This window comes from Python bivittatus, unplaced genomic scaffold, assembly GCF_059951505.1.
Source record: "Python bivittatus isolate LINGU-HERP-01145 unplaced genomic scaffold, Pbiv_v1 ctg000690_np1212, whole genome shotgun sequence".
Lineage (NCBI taxonomy): Eukaryota > Metazoa > Chordata > Lepidosauria > Squamata > Pythonidae > Python > Python bivittatus.
In genome coordinates, this window is record NW_028277096.1 from 3,909,772 (window position 1) to 3,935,373 (window position 25,602).

Here is a 25,602-nt window from a genome sequence, read left to right on the forward strand (position 1 = left end):
ACCTACTGTCCCTGCTATCATAGGTATCTGTTCCTAATCATGATGGCACCAAAATGATGAATTGCATCTTGTGAGTGACAACACAATTCTGTCACTGTGTATTTGCATCATGATGTTGCACTAGAGAGTGCAGACTGTGATGTTTTATCACATGTTTTATCACATGCTACCCTGCCCCCATGCCTGCTGGTCTTCTGGTACCTAGGAGGCATAATGTGTATGTCAGGTGTGGATGTGGACTTTAGATCACTAACACATTTTCTTGCGAGCCAATTACAGAAGCATGCAAGGGGGGGGGGGCAGCTACAACTGTTTATAGTTTCTTCGTAATGATAAATAGTGTCTGTTAGACTTGCATAACACGTCTAGATACCTCTCCCAAGCATGTGCTTGACAAGCAAGTCTACCATTCCAAGGTATCATAAGGGACCTGCAATAGCTAGTACAAGCAAAAAATCTGCCTTGTCAAGAGGCAAAGAGCTACAAGCTGGAAGGAGATGTGAGTGGCCTAGCTCTAACATATCAGATTTCTACGAAAAAATATAGCACAATTGCATTGCCTTTTCGCTGTTCTCCTTCACAGCCTAGCACAAGTGAAGTTTGTGTATTTCATGCTTATTATTTCCTGGGTTGTGTGAAAACTATTGATTTTATTTCCTTACAGTTGTGGGGTGGGGTCTGGTATTGGTAGGGGCATTTCTCTGTGCACTGTTAATAAAATATCTCTGGATCAAGAGAAGATCTTTACATTCTTTAATAAAAATGGATCCCTGGAAAGGAACAGAGACTTGTGTGCAATAACTGAGTGGGGGAGAAGCAGGGGAAAACTGACGTGGCTGTCAAGATCCATCAAATTCTGCATCAAAAACAGCAGCTCTAAATTAAGGATCCCACTTTTCTTTTGCAATGTCTTGTGCTCCTGGTCATGAGATTCTTAAAGAGTATATCCATGCTACTAAAGATGGCTGCCTTCAGTTTAGGAGAACAGTAACTGCTCTCACTTTTTTACGTGAAGTAGAATTTTATGGAAATGCTCAGTTGAGTTTCTTGCCAAGAACATCTTTGCCATGTAAGCACATTCTGTGCTCTCTTACAATATGATTTCCAGACACCTGGTCTTCCCCTTTGTCTTTCTTGAAGTCTGCCACATATCTGCACGTTGCTATTATTTATAGGCTGCAAAGCACTGAGTTATGACAACACAATGTTACTTTCCACAACTAATGACCATGGCAGAACAAAGCATCTCAAACAATATGACTTAATGCAAGGAAAACACAGTCTCAGTCCTACAGTATATCTTTGTGAATTCTTTTTTCAGTCCAAGCTGCTGTCCAAGTTCATATTCATTCAATGGTTCTTTGGGATTACACTTCAAATATTTCATAATGACAAAAAGCTGCAATTGCAAGTCTTCTGAGGCTTGTGCTACCATCCAACTGCAGTCATCCCACCCCAGCCTCAACACATATCTCCTGAGGTAACAAGGATGAGTCAGAAGAAATTGTGTTGTAATCCAGTATTTATTCGTCATTTTGCCTTTTAATTCTTTGAAATGTTTTTCTAAAAATACATGACCAGAGTCAGAAAGACTCTGTTTATCAAAACAGAGTTTATCAAATCTTACAATTTTCTGAAGGACAAAGTTTTCCACTTTTCTGGAACATGCCAATATGGGCTTCATCAGATCACATTGAGTTGTGGTTTGGACATGGGTCAGAATGTTTGCAAAGGAGATTTAAATGTGCCTTAGTTTTCAGATAAATCTTTATATACATCAGCTGTGCCATCATGCTAGAAAACAGCTGTGTGGCACAGTTTAAGTCAGGGGCAACTCACCTATGTGTTTCCAAACAAGCACCTCAAAACAGCTGAGGGACCCACATGTTGAGGCTGCTTATGCCCGCTCTTCCCTCTTGTGGAATTAAGTGGGGCTCACCTGAATGGCTGTAATTCATGGTCCAAGCAAGTAATGAGAATACTGGGGAAATAACCAGCCCACACCTCTTGCACAGGAGTCTATCATGGGTTATTCATCTGCAGATGCAATAAGTGGGTAGGTGGGATGAGCAACTCAGAATTAACCTGCAAAAAAGAGAAGCAAAGCAATTAAGGCTCTCTTGTGTCCAGCTCAGCTTCAAGATTCAGCTAAGGGAATGCTTAAAAGTACTTCATCTCAAGGTACATAAACAGGTGTCCACTATAACTTTTAGCAAGAATTAGCACTGCTTCCCAAGATCTACAGATCACATTAGATTAAAAAAAAAGTGTTTGGATGCTTTTGGAGCTTATGATTGTCTGTCTGTCTGTCTGTCTGTCTCTCCCTCCCTCCCTCTCTCCCTCTCTCTCTCTCTCTCTCAGCCTATAAGCCTATAAGCCTATAAGAGCATAAGAGCCTGTATGGAAAAAGCCAAAAACAGACTTAGTCCAGTATTCTGTTTTCCCAGTCTCTGGAAATATCACAAGAAAGATAATGAAGGCAACTATCTTCTTTTTCTAAATCTATCCCCTTAAAAATGGTATTTGGCAACATACTATCTATGAACATGGTTCGAGGTAACTCAGGCCTCCGACAGACTGTTTCCCATGAATTAGTTTAATCCCATTCAGATTAAATTTAGCCAATAATCATCTTGATAATTGTGTGGCAGCAAATTCCTTACATCAGTATTTCTCAGCCTCCTCAACTTTAAGATGGATTAACTTCAACTCCCAGAATTCCTCAGTCAGCATGCTGGCTGAAGAATTATGAGAGTTGAAGTCCACCTGGCTTAAAGTTGAAGAGGTTGAGGAACACTGTCTTACACTGACTGAACAGCTTCATGAAGAAGTAACTGGTTGCCTGATCCTCCTCCAGTCTGCAGCACTGACTCTTACCACAATCTTGCTGATATTGAGGTAGGAGGAATGGGATGGGGAGCAGGCAGGCCCCCAACCTAAGACTCTGGTCCAGCTTTGTACCAACAGTTGCTCCAGTTTTACCTCCATCCTATATACTCAATTACAGCTCCTATGCTATAACCATGGATGTAAATGTATTCACATGACATACTAAATGAAACAGTCTGGTGAAGAAGTACAAGCCCACTGGCATCTTAACCCACATTACACTGACTCTTCAATCAAAGTCTTATGCTTACTAGATCTTATGCCTGTCATCATATAGCTGTCCAACCCCGTAACAGCTGGGCAAGTTCATGGAAGCAAGAACTATAGACTTCAGTACAGTATCTTTAACAGTAATGAGCAAATACAGAATCTTGCAAACTGCAAAAGGAATTTTCAATCCTCAGTGCATTCCTTAAGGCAGAATATCAAAACATTTTGAATAATTCCTTCCAGGTTTCTTGCCATCTGGACTAGTTGATGTTTATGAGGTAAACTACCAGTAGACCCTTCTATCTCATAGTTGTTTATGCCTAATATTCCTTCCATTACTGTATCAGCCTCCCCAAGGTCTCTCACAATAACAGTTACAATTTAGGGTTTGGACAATATAGAAAATGTAAGACTTGGATTAAAGAGCAGTGCACAATAGGAAGGAGATGGTCAGATGATGGCATACTGTGTATTATAACTGACTTAGTACATTAAGTGAATATAGTTAACATCACTGAATTCAAGAAAATATAAAGTGAAGCTCCCTTGAGTTGAGGTCAACTCCTGGTATCTATGTCGACTTGAAACTCAATAAGCTAGGACAGAAGCCTTCTATCCTCTTTTACAGTTTTTGTTTTGACGGATTTTCACACTGATTTGAATTTGATTTATTCCTAAGCTTTTTTAGAAATTTTAGAAAATGCTGTCAAGATGGTTTTGCTGCTGATTTAGCTTGTACATTTTTAAAATATTGCTGTGTTTTTAAAGAAATATTTTGTTTGAAAACTACCCTGGAGAAAGTTATATTACTGGGAAAATGACAAACATTATCAAATAAATATAGATCAGTGTAACTTAGATTCAGTGTGAGAAAGTTTTTGCAAAAAAAAAAGGTGCTGAACAGGTTCTCCGGGGATCTCCTGGCCTAGCTACAGGTATGTGACTGGCCTGGCAATGTGACAGTCCATTCTTGTGACTCTTGTCTAGCTCCTGCCCGTCACTTCCACAAAATGATCTCAAATTATAGGAGTATGAGAAAGGGGCGGGGGGGGGGAGCTGTATCAACCCATGCATAACTTTATAAGACTCCTTGCCCTTTATTTCAATAAAAAAAACCCCAAAGTATCTACCTTCTTTTTCTTTTCATTACCAGAATGAATGCACGGGCAGCCATAATCAATATAACCCCTTTCTAAATGTCATGGTTTCACACAGGAGGAAAAAGCTCATTTGTAGATTGACAGGCATAGCTGAATGTTGGTGGGAAAGTCAGCCCTTACAAGACTGGCATCACAAGATGCTCAACTTCATTGACACTGCAGATGTGCAGTGGTGTGGTATAATAGTTTGGAAAAAGTGAATAGAACATGTTTCTCGTTCATAAAACCAGAACTCTTGGACATCCAATGAAGCTGAATTGTAAAAGGCTCAAGACAGATAAAAATATTTTTCCATAACATGAAGCTAAACTATAAAACAGGCTATCAAAAGTTATAGCAAAGGCCACTGCCTTAGATGGTATTAAAAGGAATTTTGACAATTTCATGGAGGATAAGCCTGTTGTTGGCAATTAGTCATGCACAAGAAAAGCTATTATCTCCAACATCACAGGCAGTGACTCTCAATAACTTGTGCTACTATGCTCAAATCCTTCTGGTAGGCTATCCACTAGCACCTACGGGACTGAATGCTGGACAAAGTCTCTTTGGTCAGATTAAACACAGCTCTTCACATAGTCTCATGTCTTTATTCTTAATATAAATCTCAAGTTAAGTCTCTTGTAATATAAATCCATACTTACTAAGGCTGTGCAGAAATCCTGATTTAAAGGGCAAAATGTGATTCAAAACATTTGTCTGCTTACATGAAGCATCTCTCAGGAACACAACTTTTCCTGGCTCACACAGTTACCTTCACTGCTGTTGCATGATCATGAGAATAAATGTGGTAACCTCTTTTTGAACCCAGATCTCTATAGAACCTTACTAATTATTAACATTCTGTATTATTTAAGATGGCCCTTCAAAGTCTGCTTATAATAAATATTGGTTGGCCTCTTCCTGGAATTTTTACAGTGGTTATCCTCTACTAAATACTATGCCATTGACTATCATAGCTTCCCAGCAGCACTTGTTCTGGTTAAAGGGGGAGGGGGGAGTGAGAGAGAATAGCTGACAGCTTTACTGCAGACAGTATTAATACCTGGGCAGACAATGGACCGATGATGTCTGCTAGGAAGAAAAGTGTTCCCTTGCTGGGTTGAATTCCTGTCCCCAGCTTTAGCTAGCAATAGCAGCAGTTCTTTTACTAAAATGAATTGCCCATTCTGTATTGCACTGCTCTTTGCCTAGTCTCTAGGCCCTGATGAAATATCCCTTAAAATACTGAAGTGTCTGAAATACTATGAGGATCTTTGTCAATTATCTTTGAGGGTAAGTGGAGAGGTTCCAAGGGAATGGAAAAGAGCAAATGTGGTCCCACTCTTCAAAATGGAACAAAAAGTAGATCCCAATAATCATCAACCAGGGAGGCTAACATCAAAACCAGGAAAGATGTTAGAGCAGATAATAAAGCAGGCCATATGCAACTAGACTCTTAGCCTATGGTTACTAAGAGTCAGCATGGCTTTGTCATAAATAGGGAATGAGAGAGAAATCTTTTCTCCTTCTTTGACAACATAACTATTTCAGTTGAGAAGGGGATATAATCCACTTCCATTTCAACAAAGCTTTTGACAAGGTTCTATGTGACATTCTGACTGACAAGTTGTTAAAGTGATCTGTACAAAAATGGAACAGTCTAACTATGAACGTTGCAGGTTCTACATCTCTACAAGAGTTTAAATAGAGACTGGACAGCCACTTCTTGAAAAGGGTTAAATCAGTTTTCCTGCACCTTGCAGATGATTGAACTATATGGTCTCCTACAACTCCACAATTCTATGATTCTACGCTCCCACCCATTTACTCACTGGAGATCGTAAATATTGCTGTAGCAGCATCTGGAGTTCTTCATTCTGCTGATTCAGCCCGTTAGTCTCTGTAATCAGTTTTGCCCTCTGAGTCAGAATGTGGCTAGACAGATGGAAGAGAGAGAAAGGTCCTTCAATACAGTATGGACAACAGTGATGTTGACTGCAGGCCTTAGAGTGGGCAACCTGTAAACCATATGGATCTCCCAGCACACCTTCTGCCCTCAAAAAATTCTCAGAGCTCCCTGGAGTAGATATGACCAAACATTGCCAGTGAGGCACTGTGGCAAAATGGATGCCTTAAGCCTTGAGGAAAGTTAAGGTTCCTATATATCTTTTTTAAAAAATTAAGTCTATTTTTCCCTTTGGGGGAGGTCAGGAGGGTGAGAAACAACATGGGTGCCTTAAGCCTTGTTTCCCAACCCCCCTCAAACATTGGACCAACATTTTTGGCCCTGTTCCTCCAGTGATATTGGAACATTATCAGTCAAACTCAATGGCCTGGGGGTCGAATGCAAGAGGGGAAGAGAGGTATCCTCAATGAAAAAATACAACCTTTCCCTGCCATAGATGAACTCCTTAAAAGTGAGCAACAGAAGATCCAGTACCTGATAACCTGACCAAGTAAAAAGCAAAAACCAGTATATTCTATTCACATTTCTATAAATTTTCATTAAAAAACTGATGACAAGACTGGAATTACATTGGGATTTGATTGAAGTTCACTGAAACTGAAGAAATAAATCTTCTGCTATCTCACCGCAAGTCTCTGGGGCAAGGAGCACATTAGTACACTTTGCCACAGATCATTTAGCTCAAATGTCTACTCCTTGTATATGTCCCTTTGCAAAGACTGCCCTACTATCCCCTAGGGCAAGGATATAGAGATTCCATCACTTACTAGTATTTTTGCAAGCCAATAATCAGAGTATCCCACAGCTTCAGTTTTCCATCTGGGATAACATGAGCCAGTGCATCCCAATATTCAGAGTCTTTAGAGTTGTCCCGCTCTTCATGTGCTTTCTTAATCTGTGGCCGTCTGTCCCTGGAGGTGAAGGAAGGATCCACTGGCTGGAATAACTTGATCTGACACAAGCCAACTCCCTACTGCATTAACTTTACGTTCCTTATCACAACCTAAGAGAAGGCCTCTACTTAATTCTCCTGTGCCATTCTCCCCATCTCAGACATTAGCATGACCAGGGCTGAGTCACAATGCCAAAATGAAGATCTCATAGTGAGCTGCTATTTTGACACTTTATGCATATGGTGGCTTGTCAATGTTCATATCTTGATGAAAACTTCATCAAGTATAGCAATGATGGAGTCCCCTCCAAACAAGACTATGGCTATGATGCATGGGGCATTTAATAGTTTGCTTCCCCCCGGCCCCTGAGCTTGCCTAATTTTTATATAATTCTAGACAGCTCATGACATCAGCACAAACACAAAACTATAAAACAAAACAATAGGGAATTACTAAACATTTATTTAGGACAATAAAATCTTCATTAGCTTTCAGAAGAAATGTACATCAGTCAACAACAAGCTTCTTATTCCAATCCTGCTAATCAGTCAGCTTTGGTTTCTTCCTCTGCTGAATCATTTGTGCATCTTCCAAGAAGTACAGAATAGCATAGATGGGATTTTCTCTTTCTATTCTCAAAACATTTCAATCCATTTGAGGCAGTAGTATTTCTATTGACCGGCAGTGGCTGTCTAGGTCTTCCCCAGTCCTAACTGGAGATGCCAGAGATTGAACTTGGGACCTTATGCATGAAACTTTTGTGTTCCTCCACATAAGTCTTTCCTCTTTTGCACTTAGCCCAAAATACCCTGGCAATATTTTTCTGCTAGGTCTCCATGATAACCACAAGATAGGTTAAATGTGTAATGTTTCACCACCCCATTGTTACAGGTGAATCAAGAGACAGTAGTGGGATCAAAATATTTATGGTCATTTCAAGCAGATCAAGACAAGCCCCTTCTCTTCCAGTCAGCCGTGTCTGCTGCCATTTTGCTGTTGTACCTTAAAAAACTAGACACAGCAATGATCTGCTGGTGGCCTTTTAGAATTATGCAACAGCATTAGACTGCTCAGCTGGCAGTACAACTCCTAACAGAAATAAGCATTATTGACTACATAAAGAAAGCAAAGGAAGGGAGAGAAATCCTAAATAAAAGTGTTCCTTATGACTCCTTATCCCTTTGTGCCTTGGATGTGTTTGTTTTTCAACCTAACAACTCAGTTTTATGACAGAATGGGGTATAGGAGGAGGGGCACTGGAAGGAGCCTAAAGATGACTGACAGTCCTGCAGTCAGTCCCTTGCTATGCCTACTGCAGTGCTGTGATAGTCAGAACTTTTCCTCCTAGTTGGTGATGTGCTAAAGAATAATGATTAGGACAGCACCACTAATCAATACTTTGGAACATATGCAGAAGGGTCAGGAACAAGGATGGGCAATTACAGCAGTAATTTCATACTGGCAGTTTTCTGTCGACTCAAGGATGGCTGGACAGTACTTAACTCACTTAACACTTAAACTGGGAAAAGGCCCTATATAGTATATAGTACATCCTTTCTCTCAGTGGCACTGCTTATTTCAACTTGCACCTATTCCTGGCTGCTCATGAGCACCATTTGCACTGCTACCAGACCAACCTTTAGTTTTAATCCATTCCACACCTTTTGGGCAAATCTAACACTCCTAATCAGCCCCATTTTGCAATCCAGACCTACCTTGGCTCCTGGAATTCCTGCACAAATGCCTTGAGAGCCTTCAAGATGTCATTGGGATGCATATAAAGAGCAGAAATGGGCAGTGCTGTGAATGTGGAGCCTTTATCCTCCTCTTGTGGTTCTGCAGAAGCCTCCTCTTGTCCTATAATCTTTGCATCTCGGGATGTTTCTTTGTCAACTGTATCTGCCATAAGAGCTTCCAGGTTCTAAAAGAAAATGAAGTGTTCTGGGAGAATTATAGCCATACATCCCAATGAAATACAGGGAACATTCAATAGTCTGATGGAGCTGAGATTTATATGTGAGGGAAGGCACTAAAGAAAAATGAATGAAGAGAAATTAGGCATGAAAGAAAAGGCCAACATTTTGTGAAAAGCAACCATAACCCAACATTTGCTGCTATTGGTTAAAAGTACAATTCATGACTGCAAAGTAAAAAGATTCTAAGACAGAATAATTATTTTCACCTCTTCATGTTTCTCAGTCTCCCTAGGGCAGACATGGGGAACCTTTCTACTTCACTGCCATCTCGCAGAGAAAGTCCATGGGAGGCGGGAGTAGGCAATTAAATCAGAGCAGAGCTAAATCTAGTGTGATGAAGCAAGTTTTGATGGTTGAATCACTGTACAGATAAACCTCTATGCGCATCAGGTTGAAAATCATTATGTTCATTGGTTGAAGCCCCTGCCTCCATTACCTGTGCACCTGCCATCTTCTGAACCTTGAAGTTCATGAAGAATTCAACCATTCGATACACATCATCTTCACTGTCAATGGAGAGGGCCTATAGGAAAGTATAAAAAGCTAAATAGGTGGTAACAGATCAGCTAGTTACATGGTATCAGAAGTCCAGTTAGAAGTCAAAGCTAGACTTAAAAAGAAAGGTTGAGACTTTATACTGTTGGCAGATAGTACAAATCTCTACCCTGGGGTAAATAGGAGCAACTGCTGGGAGAAAATCAGTTACCAAGATAACATATACAGGCCCAAATCCCAAAAGACCCAAGTCCATAGGCCTCCAGCATGAACAGCCTCTCTCCCAACCACTTCTGCAAGAGAATTAAGGAACTCACAGTGAAGATGGAGTCCAGCTTCATGAGAGTGCGATCAGGCTTCTCTAGAGGTTGCAGGAGACCCCGAAGCTTGCTCTCAATCAGGAAGCCCTGGCAAAGGATGCAGACACAGAAGAGGGAAAACATTAATTAATTACCAGTCTGGCTAATTCCTAGAGCTGAACTTGGGACATAACTTTAGGAGGTTATTGTTGCACAGCAAGGCCCCAGGCTCAGGAAGCAGGTTTCCTCATCTTCCCAGCTCACCGACTCATCACATAGGAGCTCTAGGATGCGCTTGATGGTCTTGCTTGAAATAGACCAGAGCATCTTCACTTCTGGTTCATCTCCCACAACCTCTTTGCAACCCTCTTCTGGGACAGCTTCCTTCTCTTCTTGTGGGCTGTCCTCTGATGGGGAAGAGACCTCCTGAAGTGATTGGTCTGCTAGAGAAAAAAGCAAAATCTGGAGGCAGCAGCATAACACAGAAGTTTTCTAAACACATAAACCAATTAGATCAGCTGTTCCCCTTTACCCATTAGTTTTAAAAAACAGAAGTCTAATACATGCCATTTTAAGAAGCCAACATACAGTATCCCTCAGACAAGATGGGTGGGCCAGCTATGGAGTGCCTGCAACTCTATAATTCCATAACACCAGGGAAATACCACATTTAGTATTAGGTGCATCAGCCTAAGAATCAGTCTTTAGTATTAAAAGCAGCATTTGGCCTTTACGATGTCACAAGTATGTTCATAAATTTGTAGGTATTATCTGACAAAACCAAAATCAGGATGTTTGAGGAGGGAGGAAGCTACTAGTGATCAGAAGGATGGGCTTGATAACTCCTCCAATTATTTAGAAAAGGGCTGTAAAAATTGAGTCCCAGAGCTGTACGTGGCCCCTGAAACATTGGATGCAGCCTCCATAAACTCCTCCAAAAGTTGCCACTATCTTGCAATTTTTAATATAGCCAAGTTGCAGAAATTACTAAATACACAGAGAGAAGTTACTAGAGCTATGCAGCCTTCAGATCTGAAGGCAAAAAGGTGCTTCAGAGCATGTAGCGGCATGAGCTTAGCACTTCTCTGCGACTCTTTAAAGCAGCTGTACCTTTTTCTCAGAACACCTAGCTACCCTCAAAAGCTGCCATGGGATCCTGGGAAAAGATACATTTGGTCTTTTGGTTTAAGGAGCTGTAGAAAAGTATACATCTGTTTTAGTGGAAGTGGAGTAAAGTATGTAAAACTGGCACATCCAGATATGACAGCATAATCCGCATTACATATGTCACAAAATTAGCCTCCACTGGAATGAAATTTGCAGTATTGCAATAGCAGAATTTGCCAATTTGGGGGGGAAAAAGCAAGCTTTCATCCCTCATTTCTGAGACAACTATGCAATTGTCTCCATTTTGGTCTCCCCTTCATGATTTTCATGTTCCATCAACTTCTTACTTGCCAAATAAATCCCATTTTTTATAACGATGGAAGCAGAACCATTTATACAGACATTAGCAGTGTGGTGCAACTTCTTTCAATTTGCATCAATCATGCTGCCTTTAGAATGTGACCTTCCTAGGTCTTATGCAGAAGAACTCAGCAAAAGCTTAGGAACCTTGCTTACTATCAGGCGTGATCACCTCATGGGCCAGCTCATTGGCTGATTTCATCTTCTTAGTATGCTTGATAGGTCCCACATTGTGCAAGAACCAGCCATCAGGCTCAGTCCAGGGCAACCCCAATTGCTGAGCATGGATGACACGGTCAGCATCAAAGGCTTTGCGAATCAGCTGCTTGGCCTCTTCTTCATTCATCAGCCATACATCCAGGAAATGTTCAGCATCCACAATGGCAAAATGTCTGAGATAAGAAAAGAGGTACATGACTCAACAAACTTGAATCTGTACTCAGAACTAACTGTTAGTACCACTACACAATGGTTTGTGTACAGATCAATAGTGAAATAGTCAGAAGTCCCAAGATTCAGACCCTAGTGTATGCAGCTAAATTGCTCAGATCATCTATCATGCTAAACTCTACATCCAGGTTAACAAAACATAATAGCTGTGGCCACCTAACATCCTATATCCAAATAAACCACATATAAGGCTTACTGTGATGGACTGGTTCAGACAATATACTGAACAAATGGCAGGATTCATTCAGCAAGCTGTGTAAGCCTGTATACTTTGAACCACCTTCATTGCTAAGCTTTATTCTACCATAGCAACAACTTAAGGAAAACAACTGGTGGATTCTCCTGGCATCACCTGGTGGCAAGAAAAAGAATCATCAATTTCTCCCCCAACAGGAAGAGGCAAATTTTGACAGATGACTGCTTTACCTGCCCAGGGATCAGCCACTGCTTTACCAGGCAAAATGCTGCAATGACTGATCCAGAGGTGATGATGAAGGAAGACTTCTGGATACATGTCAGAGAAGCTGCAAGAAAAGTAGTAAAAGGAAGCAGCTCTTTAGTCGCTACTTCTCTAACTGTTCCCACTTCTGCCAGCCTAAAAAAAGGACAGGTGACGGGGAAGAGATCAAGTCACTACACTCCATCACCCTTTTCAGGGTGGGAGTGGGTACAGGGGAATGCAGTTTTTAAACACAGACCTTGCAGTTTTGAGTGCAAGTCCATGACTGAAAGAGCACTTCTGTCTCCATTCATGGGTGATGACACGCGTAGTGATTCGGAAGCTAGATCTCTGGAAGCTAAATCCCTGGTCTCTTCTGTTGCACTAGCTAAAATGACTGTAAAAAACAGCGCAGGTGACCAGAGGTGGGGTGGGCATGCTTGGAGCAGCCTAAACATTGTGGAGGAGCACTCACAATTTGTCTGTACCACAGAATATCTCAGGAAAAGAAGAAAACCAGTATTTTAATACCACTGACTTTGCTTGTCAGAAGCCGGCACTAAAAGCCACAAATGGTGATCATGTGATCACAAGGACGCTGCAACAGCTGGAACTTTTGAGGACCGGTTGTAAGTATCACTCGTTCAGTACCATCATAAGTTCGAACAGTCACTGAACAAGTGGTCGGTAAGCGAGGACCACCTATATGACTTTAAACTGCCTCCATGGTGGGGCAATGATGAGATGAAAGCAACATTGTGAGATTATGTCTCTTAACAATGGTTAGTAAAACTTTGTGTTGCAGTTAGCAAGCCATGAGGAAGAGTCATGTACAAAAACAGGCTTGTGTAGCTGGTAGGCTCAGTATGTTGTGAAATACATTCATACCCAGACAATTGTGATTTGTTAATCCAGGCTTACAGTTTAACGTGTTGATTGAAGGCAACATAAGGAAAAGTCCACCCCCCAACATAGGTTTACAGGACTCTTGGTTTAAGGAACACAGTTCTTCATCTGTTCTGAGGGCCGAACTCTAGGCCAAGCAACAAAACCTCCCAAATTGTCTGCATCTGCTGCTCCTCCCAGAGTGTAGCCCCACCTCATTGTTCTCTGCAAGTCTTTGTACTGCTCCACAATCCGCTTGTAGTCAGCTGTCAATGTCAGATTCTCCTCACGATACTGCTTGATCTGCTTGGCAAACTTCAGGCGCAGGTTATTGAGCACATCATGCAGTCTAAGAGGCAAGGAGAGGGACTCATTCATTACAGGGTAGATGAATCAATATCCAACCCAAATGACACCCAGAGCAGTCAGAGACAAAGACAAGGGCTTAAAACCTTTAGAATTCAAGGTTCTAAAGCACTTCATTGCCTTGTAGCAATCTCAGATTATTAATAATGGCTTCCATTATTCATATATTATGGATTTTAGACATTAGAATTTTATATTACCCTTTGAGAACCTGAGAAGCTTCTGAGGATATGCACTCTGTGGTTGCATTCCAACACAAAACTCAGAATATTTGCATTTCCTTTACAGGCCAAGGAAGGATAGTGACTACAGGAGAAAACAATAAAAGTATGAAGCAAGGAAGCTGTTCAGCTACTCACCTATTGAGCTTCCGCTTCTGCTGGGATTTGATGATGGTGTTCTCATCATCCCTCTTCTTTAGCACCTGGAAATTGTACTCCAGCTTCTCTTGGTTTAGTTGGTAGATGGCTTTCATTTGCTGGAGTTGCTGCTCCAGGATCTGGTACCACAAACAGAAATATTACACTAAGTCAACATTGTAGGAAGAGAGCTATGTTAGTCTATGGTAGCAAAAATCAGGACTGTGGTAGCCTTTTCTCTGACTAACAAATTTTATTAAAAGTCATAAATGTTCATGAGCTGCAACTCACATCACTGATGAAAACTTGCCTTTTAAATAAAACTTGTTAGTCAGAAAAAAATGCTACCAGACTCCCTTTTTTTTTTACGCTGAGTGACAAGCAAGGATTGTGGCATAAATTCCACTCATATGAACCAGTCCAAACAACAACAATGCTATCCCTTTAGTGTTTTCATCACTCGTCAATAGCACTGCCTATACTTGGAGATGCCAAGATGGTGCTTTCCAAGCAAACACACTCACTGAAATTTTTAGCACCCTCATCTGAAACCAGGTGACTAGCCTGGGGACCTGGAATGGAAGTAAAAAAGCAGAGCTATTGAGAAGAATCCAGTGGTGAAAGCCCTCTTACTGAAGTCAAAATATGAAGTTGAATGGTTTCATCCCTACAGCAGAAGGAATATTAAGTAGCACAATTAGAACATCAAGATCCTCATCTTGAGCTGGGAAGGTTGGAAGACTTCCAAATATCTATGTAACTTTCCTTTCAGATGTTTTAAAACTTTACTGAAATCTGTACACGCTAATGGTTGTGCTGTGGGTATCCACTTCTAGTGAATCAGCCTGTCCAGTTTCTTGGTGTCTATCACATGAAATAAGGAACTTATACTGAAGAATCTGCCAATCTCAACATCACCTTCCCACTGCTTTTGAGGGCAAATTGTCCTGCTTTACTCAGCATCCCCCAAATGGTCCTAGTAAATTGTTCTTGATTCACACCTGTACATCATGCTCCAGTTTGATCTTTATAACGTTGTACTCCTCAGCATCTTGCACCCGCAGTTGTTTCAGCTCCTGTTCACACTCCTCCACCTTCTTCAAGCGAGCCATCATAAAATCCAACTTAAAAAAAGGGGAAAGAAATATATCAGCTAGGGTTCTAGTTAAAGATAGCCAAAGAACTTTCCTTGGCTTCAATTGATTGATTATGTGCCATCAAGTCTTTCTTATTTATTTATTTATTTATTTATTTATTTATTTATTTATTTATTTATTTATCAAATTTGTCATCACCCATCTCATTAAAAAACACAAAATGACATCTTGTCAACTCTTAGTGACCACACAGATGTTCTCCATGATGATCTGTCCCTAACCTGGTTCTTCAGCTCTTCCAACATTCCAACACCCCTCTGTCAGCCTTCTCAAGTAGACCAGACAGGAAACATGACCAGATGAGCTAATTCTACTTTATTGTAAGGCTACGTTAACAGAATCTTGCAAGTCTGAAAGTACAAATCTCTCGCCATCTCTTTTTACAGCCTAAGTTAGGGAAGATCCTTTCTGAGTCTGTTTCTGTGCCCGTTATGCAGCTGCGGGCTCTCCTCCATCTTATTGTTCCCTAGGCAGCATCTCTCCCCCACCCTGTCTCCCAAGGTCATCCCACACACCATTACACCCCCAAGACCTGCTGTGCTGCCTCATTGCAGCAGGGGGGAGGGGGTGTTCCTGGGAGAGATGAATGAAGAATGTCAGGAGTGTATGCCCAGAGTATATATTCCCAGCAGGGTCACCAAAGGTGTGAAGTCATCCCGCTGCCAGCTAAATCAAGCAGGCACCTATATTGGGCAGCAACGATATAGATGCAGGAGACAGATTATCACTTTAGTGACAATGGCAAAGGCATCAATTCATACTGTGTGGGAGAAGGCAATGGTAAACCACTCCTGTATTTTTACCAAGAAAACTAAAAGGATAGAAAATATGAAATGATTGGCTCCAATTAGGGAACTTCTTCTTGGGAAATCCATACTGGCTCTTTGTAACATCAGAATTCTTTTCTAAGTGCTCACATGCCTAATGATCTATTCTAAAAAATTTCTAGATATTAGCATCATGTTGATTGGTCAGGCTATTCCCGCATTGCTGAAGATAGGGACAATATCTCCTTGCCTTCAGTTTCATGGTATTTCATCTGTTCCCAAGATTTTTTAAAAAAAATATAGGTAGAGACTGTAACATGATATTTACAATGCCTTCTGTTGGAAAAAAGCACTTCTCCTACAATTGTGTGCATCTTCACCAGGTACCTTGCCTCAAATCTTCCATATCCCATTATGGAAGACATACTGGCAAAAACTGACCAAGAAAAATCAAGATAGCTTGTCATGCTCCAGATTTTAAAATATAAAGTTGCCCTAAATTATTCTGGAGATCACATCTAGTATTCTTCTGCCTATACCTATTTTTCACTCTCAAGCATCACCGATTAATCTGACCATCAAAAATCTTGAGATTGGTAAGGGCCCTTCCCAGAAATATTTAACATTTCAGTTTTACGCAAAGAATGTTATTCAAGTTTCCCCTGCAAAATTTGCTATATACTTTTCTTTTCCACCAGCTTTTCCACACAGTTCAAGAACTCTCTTGGATCATCACTGCTCCCTGGGACCCAACAAAACACCCAAGTTACCTCTTGTCGGTTTAGAGTTTGCATGGCTTGCTCCCATTTCTTTTTGTTGCTTGAGAGAAGTTCACGACGCTCTAATTCAAAGGCTTTCTGAAAAAGAGATCTATGATTTGAACAGCTCTTACCGTATGAGTGAAGAAGTAATTTCAGATTAGAGCCAGAAAAATCTCTCTATAGAGCTAACAGTGATAAAGATAATTCTGAATCCAGCATTGTAACCTGAAGTACAAGTGGGTTGTACAAGTGGGTTTGGTGACTTGGAATATTTTTTCCTATTTTGACTGCTAAACCAATTGGTACCATATGTAAACAGATGTAGCAGATTTCAGTTATCCAAATTCTGATAATCTACTATGTACTGAGCTGTATACTGACCATTTCTGAAAACGATCTAGAAACTTTCAAAGTGTCTTAAGCAAGTTTTAATCGGCTCTACAATTTGAATCCTTTACATCACTACTTTTTCAGATGTACTAGCTTCCAATTTATTTCTAGTCCCGGTTCAAAGTTTTGCTTATAGATTATCTAATTTATCACTTCTCTAATATTTAGCTAGATGAATCATTGCTGGAGGCCTTTCCCAAGTGTTATTGCCAAGTAAGATCAAGTAACTTTCAAGTTATATTAAAGAATCTTCTTTAGAACAAAGAAGAGAAACACTTGTTGAGATGGGTGCTTATACAAATTGAATCAATCAGTCAATTGGTCAAGACTTCTTGTTCTTTCTAAGCTTTTAATGGATTTTGAAATATTTTTCATTTTTAAAATGTTAAGGCCTCTCTATATTAATTCATTTCATGTTGTGTTGTTTTTCTATTGTAATTGGTTATTTAGTTTATGTTTGCAATTTTTATTTATTCACCCTATAGTTGATAGTCGTAGGTGACATACAGATACAATAGGAAGCCAATACAATGTGTATACCTAGTATGCATTTCTCCACTGAAGGACTAAGATTTGTCCCCAGACATTAGTATTAATGTTTATTATTTAGCTTGTGAACTCAGGATAGAGATCTATCATATGAATTTTTCCTGTTTTTGCCTTCATATTACTCTGTATGTCACATACATAGATGGCATAATAATCACGTGCACCATTCAGTGTCACATATGTAAGATGAGCGGTCTTATAAATTTAATAAATCAACAATAAATCAATAATAAAAATAAGACCAGGCTTCTAGTCTTAAGTCCCAATATTGACCACTCATTTTACAGTGGTATATGAAGTTGCATCCCATTCTTTTCCTATTGCCATGGGCATCACTCACTCTTTCTTCACATATAGGCTCCTAACTGTGATTTCACCCATGTGCTTACTGTCCTAGAATTTAAACTTTCATTTTGTCATGATTAACTCACGATTACGATTTTAGGCTTAAAATTTGTCATGAGCAGTCTATGAAATCTGAGGTTTCAATTCTGTGCAGATTAATCTGGAACTCAGTCCCACCCAAAGACAACTTCTGAATAAATATGGATAAGTATCAACATGTTCTTTGGAAGAGAGATTCATGGACTTGAGATAATCACTGTAATCTCCTACCAGTCAAAAAACAATCTGTTTTCTGATAAAAACAATTTTCCTTACTAGTGGTTTGCAAGCTGTGGTACTCTTCAAAGTTATTAATTTGCCATCTAGTCCCCTTAATTTTTGAAGCTGAATTGAATAATTTAGCTCAACATACAGAGTTGATAAAACATTATTTCCTTACTCTTTTGCTATTTATTTGAAATTAATTTAATACTGTCAGTAGTTTATCCCATTCTTAATCTATTTTATTGACTACCATGAACATATAACAACTATTTATAAACTAATAAAAGAGACAAAACACATTTTACATACATTTTATTGTTTACATATAACACTGTTTCCTTCCTCTCACCTCTTGTACATGTACAACAAACAAGAACCACATTTCACTAAAGAAAATCCTATACCTCTATATGCAAAAGCTCTCGACGGTAGTTTTTAATAAGATTTCGGATCTGCTCCTCCATTCGCTCCAGCAGCAAATTAATGTCTTCATTCTGTTTCCTAAGATCCTTCACATACTGATCATCTTTACTTTTCAGTTCCTAAAAAGCAAAATCAGTCAGGAAAGCTTAATTAATTTTGGCATGATTCCGCTGTTTCACCCTTCCCATTATGAATGGTTATTTAAATTTTACTTATTGAGTGATAATATTTGCAAGCTCCAAACAAACCCTCATATTCAAATGTAACCTGATTATTCAGAAAGCCTATTCAAATATCAAATTCCCTCTGCAAAACTGAATGCTGTTCAGCAACCTAGAGGATGTGTTCAGCAATACAGTCAGTCAAGACCTAGCAGTTCCATTAGCACAGCACGCAAAGCTTGGTTAGTTTTAATTGTGTCTAGCTTTTTTATGGCTTAGCTGTTGTATGACCCCAATGTGTTTGGTCAGTTTTATAGTTCAACATGTTGTGTAATTTCAGTAAATAAGCTAGTTCAGTAACCATTGCAAGCTCATTGTACCAATGTAGTCAATCTGCCTTCTCCCCCAAATTTTTGAGCAGAAATTCATATCTTTTTAGGGCAGGAGACTATACTACTGTGAATGGACAGGGCAAAGAGGAAATGGATGTGACCTTTGATGATGCTTACCTTGCACTGCAACACACCCTACAACAACCAGATACCCCAACCCCCACATACTCACATATATTCAATACACATACACACCCTTTTTCCCTCAGATGAACACACTCATGTGGACTGTATCTTCCCACCCTTCCATGCAGAGACAAATTCTCTTCTCCCCCACCTACTACTTCCCAATCCACTGACCAAAATGTGTGTTTTTCTTTGGGCTTTTTTTCCCTAACAGCTATGATTCCTTCATTCCCAGAAATGTGGCTCAAAATCACCATGCTTATGGCAGCAGAAACACTATCATGCTTCAGTAAAAGGCAATATCCTGTAGCTTGCCAAGCAGCTAATCATCAGTGAACAAAATGGAATTACACGGGGGGGGGGGGGGGGACACAAATATTTCCAGTCATCCCAATGTGGAGGCAGATGGAATACCTTCAGCGTTTAGGGAAACTTTTACTATATTACCAGAACTCAGCAGCATGTCTGAAAGTGGCTCTGGGGATCATAACCTGATCGTTGGGAGCCATGTGTAGCTTGTGGGTCATGGATTGGGCAGCTTTCTTTAAAGCATCAAATAAGATGCTGTTAGCTGTTTAGTCCTCTTGCTGCTGAGGCTATTACTTTTCGAAATCTCTTATTTCTTCCAAGGATCATAGGGCAGCAGAAATAGCTCCCATTCCCATTGCTATGCTCATCATTTGCAATTTTTTTTCCCAGTAATGGTACCCAGCTGTGGAAAGCCTTTCCCAGAGAGGATCATCTGGGATTTATAGTATGTTGCAATCAGAATCTATTTTACTTCCCAGGCTTTTCAGTTTTTTAAAAAATAGCATATATATCAGATAAGAAGAAAACTTTTTTATTTTTCCTCAGATATTACCTGTGAATTAGAGGGAAGTGGGTCATCTTATATTTTATGAGGAACAACTGAGATCACTGTTTAATTTTGTTTTTTTTAAGGGGGTGGGAAGTGCACATATGCACACAAATGTGTCACATACACATAACATAAACTGTTATGGAGGGGAAATGTTTACTATTGATTTCAGCTAGAGTTGGCAACTCCCTCTTGACAAGGGGAATTAGAGCTGGGAGGTATATGAGAGTTTGTCTGTATTCTTCTTTTGGGTGGCTATTTGGGGACATCTTTTTTGGGGTGAATACAGTAGACTTTAGTGTTCTAGATATTAGGTACTACAGAGTCAAGTAGTATTTTGAGGCTATTTTTTTGTTGATGCTATATTAATGTTGATGTTTGTTTTGTGTATTGGAATTTTCCAGGTAAGAGGTAAATGTTCAGGAATGTTCTTCCTGAGGAGAAAATTGCCTCCTAATTTCCACTTCCCATCATCAGTTACAAATACTTTTGGCTTCTCACATATTTGGATAATTTGGCTAACTGTTGGGAGAAATGAGATTCTATTGCTCTTTTTGCACCTACACTGTGCATGATTTATGTCTGAATATTGCAAAGCAATAACTTTTAGAAAACATAAAACTTTCTTTATATTTTATATTACATTCTTGCCAAGGTAGTTTGCCCAAATCACCAGTTCTAGACTGCTTTTCCATCACAGTTAGTATATATCATGTTATGTGAGATCCTTTGAAATACTTGGAAACTATTAGCATCTTCCTCTTTAAAACTCCTTTCTCTAAATCCAGTGTTTTTCTTAGCATGGACCCTTCAGCATGTCCCTGCAGCCGTATTTGCTGACTGCAACTTCAAGAATGTACAGTAAGCATGAATCCTACCTGTTGCAACTCACTAATGACCTTGTTCTTCTCCTCAATCAGCAAAGCACAGTGCTGCTGCTGTAGATTGAGAGCCTCCCAGAGATCCTGGGGGATGGTCTTCTTCTTGGCACTGACCCACTTGGATGTGATCTCATCAAACTTGTCCTGGTTGGCCTTGGCTTCATTTTCCAATTTTTCAACCCTGAGAATAGCAATATCAAGGAAGTTCATTCAAAGCAAATGAGATGAAATTCAATTCAGTTCTATATGAAGATTAAAAACCCATACAATTATTGGGGGCTGCTATGGATCATGAATGATTAGAAAAGATCCTTAGAATATTAGTTCTGTTCCTGATCCCCAGTCTTTCTCTTTTGTAGAAAAGCCAAGCTTCAAATAAAAACTGTACAAAGCAGCCTTTTCTGTTCATACACTTTGTCTGCTGGGCTTTGTAATTCATCCAAGTTCAAGCTAATATATAAAAAGAGAGTACAGATGGCATGTTTTAGTTCTGCTCAAAAGCAGGGGCAACTGTGGGAGGCGGGGGTGGGCATCACTGTTGTTGAGGAATATTTATTTGCAATCCAAGATGAATCATTAAAAATATATCAAATACAGTTGATAAAATACACAAACACACACACATACATAAGACAGGCCTGAAAAATAATTTGTAATATGAAGAGGACATCAGATGGCTTCTATAAGTCACAGCTATTGATAAAAATTTTACAATCTCCTTGAAGGTATCCACACAATAAAAGCCCTGTCCCTTTTTTTACATGCAGTGCATGCACTACACATTTAAGAAGATTCAGGGCTCCGGCTGTGCAGTTGCAGCCAACATCTTGACCTTTTTGCCCCCAGGTGCCAACTCAAGGGGAAGGTTCATCATCAAGACAACCCTAACAGTGCTAGGCTTGATTTTTACCCTTCTTTCACCTTTTAAATGCTGCATAGTTCCAAGGGATGCTAATACATAGTTCTTACCTCTGCCGAGTCAGCTCTTCTTCCTCTGATCTCCTGTGTGTCTCCCGAGAATCAGCTGCCACCTGGATGTTTGTTACCAGCTGTGTGCCATCAAGCAACAGTTTGGCCAATCTCTGAAAAAAAACATGCCAGAATCACATTACACATTAATACAATATACTTAACTCAGTTATTGAGTTAACCCACTTTCTGGATTCGCAGAATATAATTAATATCTGAGCCTCTCCCTGGTTACATCTACCCATCCCATCAGGCAGGCAGGAGGGGCATGTTACAACCTGTCTGCTAAGGAGTTTCATCTGGCAGCACCCAGGAGGCAAGCCTTCTCTGCTGTGGCATCTGCCCTATGGAACATCATCCTCCCAAGGTGAGATTCACGCTGACCATACTGATTTTCTGGCAATCCCTTAAAATCTGGTTTTGTCAGCAGGCTTGAGGATCCCATGGAAGTGGGGAGCCCATGAAGTGGCTATATTGTATGTAAGATCTTGAAGCATTCTCCCGTGGTTTTAGTTATATTTATGTTTAATTGTGTCATGGTTTTTAAACTTTTATTTTTAATTGTTCTGTTTTTATTATAAGCAGCTCAGAGCCATGTTCATGAGATGGGCGCCTACATAAATTTGATAAATAAATAAATAATAAAATAAACAAGCAAGCGGTGTTCCCATAACACACTAAGCTATAAAAAAATAACCAAGTTTACAACTAACCAAGCTTACTTAGCATGTTGACTGGAATCACTAGCCTTTCATGGACATACTTATATGTGTTGTGTGAACCCAGATTTAAAAACATAGCATTAATGAGGTGAAATCCTTTGCTTTCAAATTTCACTAATGGCTGAGTTAGATTTTCTTTTAGCCAGAGATAGATGTCTTATGGGTGGGCTTTGAAAATACAACTGAAGGGTTCATTCTCATCCTAAAAGCTGACATTTTTCATTCTATTTCTATCATCTGAGACTGGCTCTGTCTTTCTAAAGCTCTTTAAAAGCACTTGCTGTACTGCATCTGCTGTATAGGTCAAAGAACATTTTACTTCGCTCTCACTGGTAACTGGTAATACTGATAATATTTTATTATTGTGGTTATTGCAAAAGTATTGTGATGTTTTGGTATTATGCATACAGCAGGCATAGTAATAGATATGGGGTACTTTTTCATGCTGTGATATGAAACACTTTATGTATAATATATATGGAAAACAAATACAAAACACTGCAATTATAACTATGAATATAGCCTTCTACTTATAGTACTACAGCAAATGTATTTACTATGTAAATACATGTATGCAAATGTAGTATTATACTACAGTAAATTCAAATTAACTAGAACTGAACATCTGGAGAAGACAGAAAACAATTTTATTAGGCAAAGGGGATTTGAACAGGGCTCAGACACATTGGAGAGCCAGTGTGGTGTAGTGGTTAAGGCATCAGGCTAGATACTGTGAGATCATGAGTTCTAGTCCTGCCTTAGGCCCAAAGCCAGCTGGGTGACCTTGGACCAGTCACTCTCTCTCAGCCCTAGGAAGCAGGCAATGGGAAGCCACTTCTGAAATCTTGGCAAGAAAACTGCAGGGACTTGATCAGGCAGTTACCAGGATGCTCAGTACTGACTTGAAGGCACCAACCCCCCCCAAACCCACACACAGGTTGTGTCATCAAGTTTTTGTTATTAAGTGAATAACGAGGCAGAATAAGTTAAACATTTTGATTCACACGGTGGTTCCCTAATTCTGTACTAACCTGTCTACTTTCCTCTATCTGCTTGTGGCTCCTGCTCTGTTCCTCCTCTACCAGTTTTTTTGCATCTGCATCTTCTCCAAGAGCCTCCCTAAAAGGGAGAAAACAAAACACAAGTATCTATTTAACATATGCATGATTTACTGTAGGGATACCAATGAAAAGCTAATCTGAAGCAAGTTCCTAATGGGTTTTCTTTTTCTGGTAAGGAGAAAGGCAGAAATCAAGACGTTAAAACGTGGGAGGGTTAAAAATAAGAAACATTTCACCAACCCACTCCCTAAAATTCCATGTTGATTGCATGATAATGCCTCATGCAGAAGCATTTGTTAGTATTCATAACACACCGTTTTTGTTTAATCCAAACTGGAGTGAAGTTTTAGACACAAGCAATGGGGTGGGAAATAGGGATGAGCCTCATTTAGTGGAAACCAGAAAGATGAGAGTGGATTTGGAAGATGAGGGGGAAGAATTGGGATGAAGACGCAACGCCTGAGATTGGTGGAGGCTGACAGCTTGTGGGATCATGGAAGTTCATGAGCATTTCTTAACTGGTCACAGTTACATTTTAGCAGGCGCGGAGGAAGGTTTTATTATGTCTATTGCTGGACTGTGGATTTGCAATTACGAAAAATCCTGGCAGATTTGTCTTTCATGCTTCAATTGTTACAAAGCGCCTTGGGGATCCATTTAGGACCCCAAGGCGATGCGCGTGTTTATATCCCCCTTCCCGCCCCCTCTATCAAACCGACCGTCGTTTCGCCTCCACACGGGCGTTGATGCGAAGGCGGCGGGCGGCGATGCGGTCCTGGGGGTCATCTGAGTTTAAGTTGGGGGCCCTCGAACGCGGGAAGCCGCCGCTGCCAACATCCCGGACGCCCACGCCCGCCGCCTCCGCCTCCACGTCGACATCTGTCCCCGCTTCGCCTTCGGTTACAGCGACACTCATTTCAGCGGCGTTGATACTCCACCGGCCTCAGCAACCGCCTCATCGCCGGTACCATGGTAACCGCGTCGCTAACGACCCAGGCGGAAGGCCCGCCCCCTTCTACGGAAGCCGATTGAATGGCAGTCTGGCCGCTGCTATAGAAATGGAGTAATGAAGCTCCCCTTTTCTCTTGAATTCCTTCGCGGGTCGCAGTGGTTGCGCTGAATCATGTCAGTAATGGAGTGAAGGTGCTGTAAATAACTAATGCAGAAAGGGTCAGTGGAGGTGATAGCACCAACATATTGTCATTTGGAAATACTCTAATGGGCACAGTTGGTATGATAAAAGCCTACCTCTTCAGGCGATGGTCTACAAAGCGTAGACCAGGACTTCGAAGAGAAATTTAGAGATGCCTGGAGATTTTGCTGCCTGAATGGTAACACATCAAGACTGTGTCTTGCTGTGATGTTTATGCTATCGATTTTCTATGTTTTAATTTTATGTTGTTAATTGTAAGCCACTTATGGAATACTGTTGAATATAAGCCAAAGTAATAAATGAAATAAACTGAATTCTCATTCAAGCCATGGATAAGGGACTTGGGAAAGTGAAATACTGCTGCAACAGAATTTGCTAGAGCAATGCTATCCATTCGAAGCCTCCTTTGTGTCATATGATCCTATACTAAATATCAACAACTCCTCCCTCAGTATGCTGTGATGCAAAAGCCAATTTACAGTTATTACATTATTTCTGATTTCTCATGATACAAATGTGTGCACACAAATACACATTGGGGTGTCATATTTGGTAAGTTTCCAGAATGACCATTTAAGGTGGGGTAATGCATCCAGTTCATTATTGTCATTTTCTAGATAATCCAGATAATGCTGTTCTTCTGCCAATTTGCCCACTTTTTCTTATAATGGACATAATATGTTCAGGCAGAAAGACTCCCAATAGACATGTGGATTTCTGAAGGTGCAGGTGTTGAATATCACTTCACTTCCATGCATTGGGCAATGGGAGGTTCAATAGTGATACTGT

General features: G+C 40.2%; 1 protein-coding gene across 1 annotated transcript; it reads right to left on the reverse strand.

Moving 5' to 3' along the window:
• Positions 1–1,525: 1,525 nt before the first annotated feature.
• On the reverse strand, positions 1,526–24,609 carry DRC1 (dynein regulatory complex subunit 1). The gene is made up of 17 exons (XM_088152287.1): positions 24,380–24,609; positions 23,631–23,718; positions 21,878–21,990; positions 20,906–21,089; positions 18,471–18,608; positions 16,528–16,614; positions 14,835–14,957; positions 13,834–13,973; positions 13,323–13,457; positions 11,491–11,726; positions 10,132–10,310; positions 9,886–9,975; positions 9,510–9,596; positions 8,813–9,018; positions 6,972–7,115; positions 6,071–6,173; positions 1,526–2,085 (listed from the first exon to the last, which is right to left on the reverse strand). Exons 1-17 carry the CDS (start codon positions 24,574–24,576, stop codon positions 2,023–2,025), a joined length of 2,313 nt encoding a protein of 770 aa, XP_088008413.1. The 5' UTR covers positions 24,577–24,609; the 3' UTR covers positions 1,526–2,022.
• Between the last annotated feature and the right edge of the window lie 993 nt (positions 24,610–25,602).

Coding starts and splice junctions, on each gene's coding strand:
- DRC1 (XM_088152287.1), bottom strand. CDS start 24,576: ATGAGTGTCGCTGTAACCGAAGGCGAAGCGGGGACAGATGTCGACGTG. Junction 14,958..16,527: donor AAACTCTAAACCGACAAGAG/GTAACTTGGGTG, acceptor CCTTTTTTTAAG/TTGGATTTTATGATGGCTCG. Junction 13,458..13,833: donor CAGAAGCGGAAGCTCAATAG/GTGAGTAGCTGA, acceptor CTTGCCTCTTAG/ACTGCATGATGTGCTCAATA.